The sequence below is a fragment of the Wasmannia auropunctata genome, unplaced genomic scaffold, assembly GCF_000956235.1.
Source record: "Wasmannia auropunctata unplaced genomic scaffold, wasmannia.A_1.0 LD336078.1, whole genome shotgun sequence".
In the NCBI taxonomy this organism is placed as follows: domain Eukaryota; kingdom Metazoa; phylum Arthropoda; class Insecta; order Hymenoptera; family Formicidae; genus Wasmannia; species Wasmannia auropunctata.
Genome location: NW_012026812.1, coordinates 2,498,222 through 2,501,131, shown reverse-complemented (window position 1 = coordinate 2,501,131; position 2,910 = coordinate 2,498,222). Strand labels below are relative to the sequence as shown.

At 43.7% G+C, this 2,910-nt stretch overlaps 1 protein-coding gene and 1 pseudogene across 1 annotated transcript; one reads left to right on the top strand and one right to left on the bottom strand.

The window, feature by feature from the left end:
• Positions 1-899, top strand: part of LOC105449107 — a 5,084-nt pseudogene extending 4,185 nt beyond the window's left edge.
• On the bottom strand, positions 851-1,874 carry LOC105448892 (39S ribosomal protein L42, mitochondrial-like). The gene is made up of 2 exons (XM_011687740.1): positions 1,480-1,874; positions 851-1,332 (listed from the first exon to the last, which is right to left on the bottom strand). Exon 2 carries the CDS (start codon positions 1,330-1,332, stop codon positions 976-978), a length of 357 nt encoding a protein of 118 aa, XP_011686042.1. The 5' UTR covers positions 1,480-1,874; the 3' UTR covers positions 851-975.
• Positions 1,875-2,910: the final 1,036 nt, after the last annotated feature.

Below are 2,910 nucleotides of genomic sequence, written 5' to 3'. Positions count from 1 at the left end.
CTGGTCGGACTTCCTCAAAGCCATATTCTACATCGGTAAGGGCAGTCGTTCCAGACCTTTCGATCATCTCTATGATGCTCTCGCAATAATGAGGGATGGTTCGGTCAACACCAATACAAAAATCAAACGCATTCTCGATATATGGAACAGCGATCACGGCGTGATCTGTTTGCAAGTTTTTCAAAATATTATTCCCGTGGAGGCTTACACGAGAGAGGCTGCGATGATAGATGCGATAGGACTAGAGCATTTAGAGAACTCCATAGTCGGGGATTACTATGGCATGGTGGCGACGTGGAGCATGCAGCAGAAGCAGGAATTTGGTAGATACCTATTGTACAAGGCTTCAGAAATTTTTAAGCACGAGGGAGAGAGGCAGATTTTCTTTTACCACTTGAGACAGATAGATAAGTAATATAATAACTAAGGGAAGTAATATAATAACAAATCAGTTTTTAATATATCGCGTCAGACTTTATATAGATATAAATATATTATATATTAATTTTTTTTATAGTACAAACAGCCAAATGTGACGATTATAGTATTTCTATAAATTAAAATTCACAGAATATAATATATGATTACGTGTGCAATTTGATAAAATTAAATTTATAGAAATAAATATATGTAAAAAAATATTTTTAACGGAAAAAAAATGTTCAGTGCAGGATCATTGTTTCGAGATTGAGAAAATTAAGAAAAAAATAGGATATATCTATCTAATATTGTAACGCAACCGTGAATACATATACATTTAATTTATAGCATAAAAGTGTGGTGTTGACAATGTATTTAAGCTCTGTAAAAGAAATGTACTATGTAGGCAGCCTATTTATACAGACAGATATTAACAATTGTCTTTGTACATTTATTAATACACGTTTCGTAGAATACAACTGCATGTGTAAGATGAATTAAATATAGTACTTTTTCGCCGAGAGAGAGCCCTTTGGATCCATCCCTCTTCGAATATTACAAGTACGACCTGTCGGGTTTCGTGTCCTTCGCCCTCTTGTCTCTGCTCCTGGGGTACCACCTGTGCTTGGTGGTGTATGTGACTTTCGCCAGCTCCTCGACGACCTGGTACGGCTTCTTCTTCCTGAAAACGTCCGCGACGTCTCTGTCGCCGATGCACAGCACAGACGTGTTCTCGGGCTTCTCCTCGGGCAGCGGTTGGGAGCACTCGTACGGGAACGGCTGCTCCGGATGCCAGCAGACGACCATGCGATCGTCCTCCGTGAATATCACCGCTTCCGTGGGTAGGGTACTGTATTTGGCGTGTCTCACGGAGCGGACGCAAGCACGGATCATGCGTAGCACAGGATTCATCTGCCGTGACAAATCGCGATTTAATAACACAACATTAAATTTCTCACTTACTTAGTTTAACTCGTCAACAAATATATGATTAGCACATCGCGCATCATAATCTTTTACAAACAAATTCCGATCGTTACAATGATTCACATTTCGTACCTCGTAGTGCTTTAGTTTCACGTTTCAGTTTTATATTTTCATGGAAGTTTTTTTGTTTTTTTGTTTTTTGGAGAAAAGACGAATAAATCCGATATAAACGTCTAATTTTAACCTCTTCGTCGAATCACTAGGTTAAAATTCCAGGCGTGTTCTGTTCACTATTCGAGCTGCTTTTAAGAGTGGAAACTGGTTATTTGATTGGCTACTCCACTATTCCTTTCAAGCTTCCCATATCCATCTCGCAATCCTCGAACACCGCTTTGGAATAGAGTCGGACGTTTGTCCAGGTAGAGAGAAGCGTGAGGAGCGGCCACGCCGGCTTTTTGGGTGGGACCGGCGATCTCCCCCGGACACTAGCGCCCCACGTCCACGTTCTCAAAAAAGAAACTACGTACCACGTCTATCGTTATACTTATAATATTGTCGATCAAATCATTATAGCAGCACGAGAACGTGGACGTGGTCGTGCTAATTGTGCTACGTGCACAAATTGTGAATAAATAGATCACGTTTATTTTGCGATGCTGCTGATGAAATGACATTCCAATTCATGTTTGTACTACATCCACAAATTGTAGGTGAAGAATGTGGCATATATAATGCACGATTAGCACGAACCAGCTGGTCCACGTGCCTAGCCAGCGCGCCTTGTCAGAGGCTCGAAAACTCCCGCCGATACGCGAAAAATATGTTGAGCAAAGAGGTGGCACGGAATCCTAGCCAGCACGCGTATCGACAGGGGCTTGTCGATAAAACGAAAAACTGCTGAGCGAAGAGGCACGGAATCCTGGCCAGCGAGCCTCGTCAGAGGCTCGAAAACTCCCGCCGATACGCGGAGAACACGTTGAGCGAAGAGGTGGCACGGAATTCTACTAATCCTGGCCAGCGGGCCTCGATAGAGGCTCGAAAACTCTCGTCGATACGCGGAGAACACGTTAAGCGAAGAGGTGGCACGGAATCCTACTAATCCTAGCCAGCGCGCCTCGATAGAGGCTCGAAAACTCTCGCCGATACGCGGAGAACACGTTGAGCAAAGAGGTGGCACGGAATCCTACTAATTCTAGCCAGCGCGCCTCGATAGAGGCTCTGTCGGTAAGGCGGAAAGCTGTTGAGCGAAGAGGCACGGAATCTCCGACTCTCATACGGCACGTAGGCCCCGCCTCTAGGCGCAAAAGCAGCATATATGCGTAGGTGGGGGTAAGGCGGCTCCGCCTCCATGGCGCGCTGGCGGTCTCCGCCCCGAATACCTCTGTCACCTACTTAGTTAACGTGCGCTCCTGATACTTTATTCGATTTAAACGAAGTTTCTGACGCTGCGAAAACCGGCTTTTGCTTTATCTCTCATCTCTATATATGTACTTTTAACAATATTTATGATCCTTTGTGCATCTCCACAGATGCGTAATTAAATTTAAACTATAGTTTAAATAA

What these genes read in the sequence shown, in the direction of transcription:
- LOC105448892 (XM_011687740.1), bottom strand. Translation starts at nt 1,332, where the DNA reads ATGAATCCTGTGCTACGCATGATCCGTGCTTGCGTCCGCTCCGTGAGA.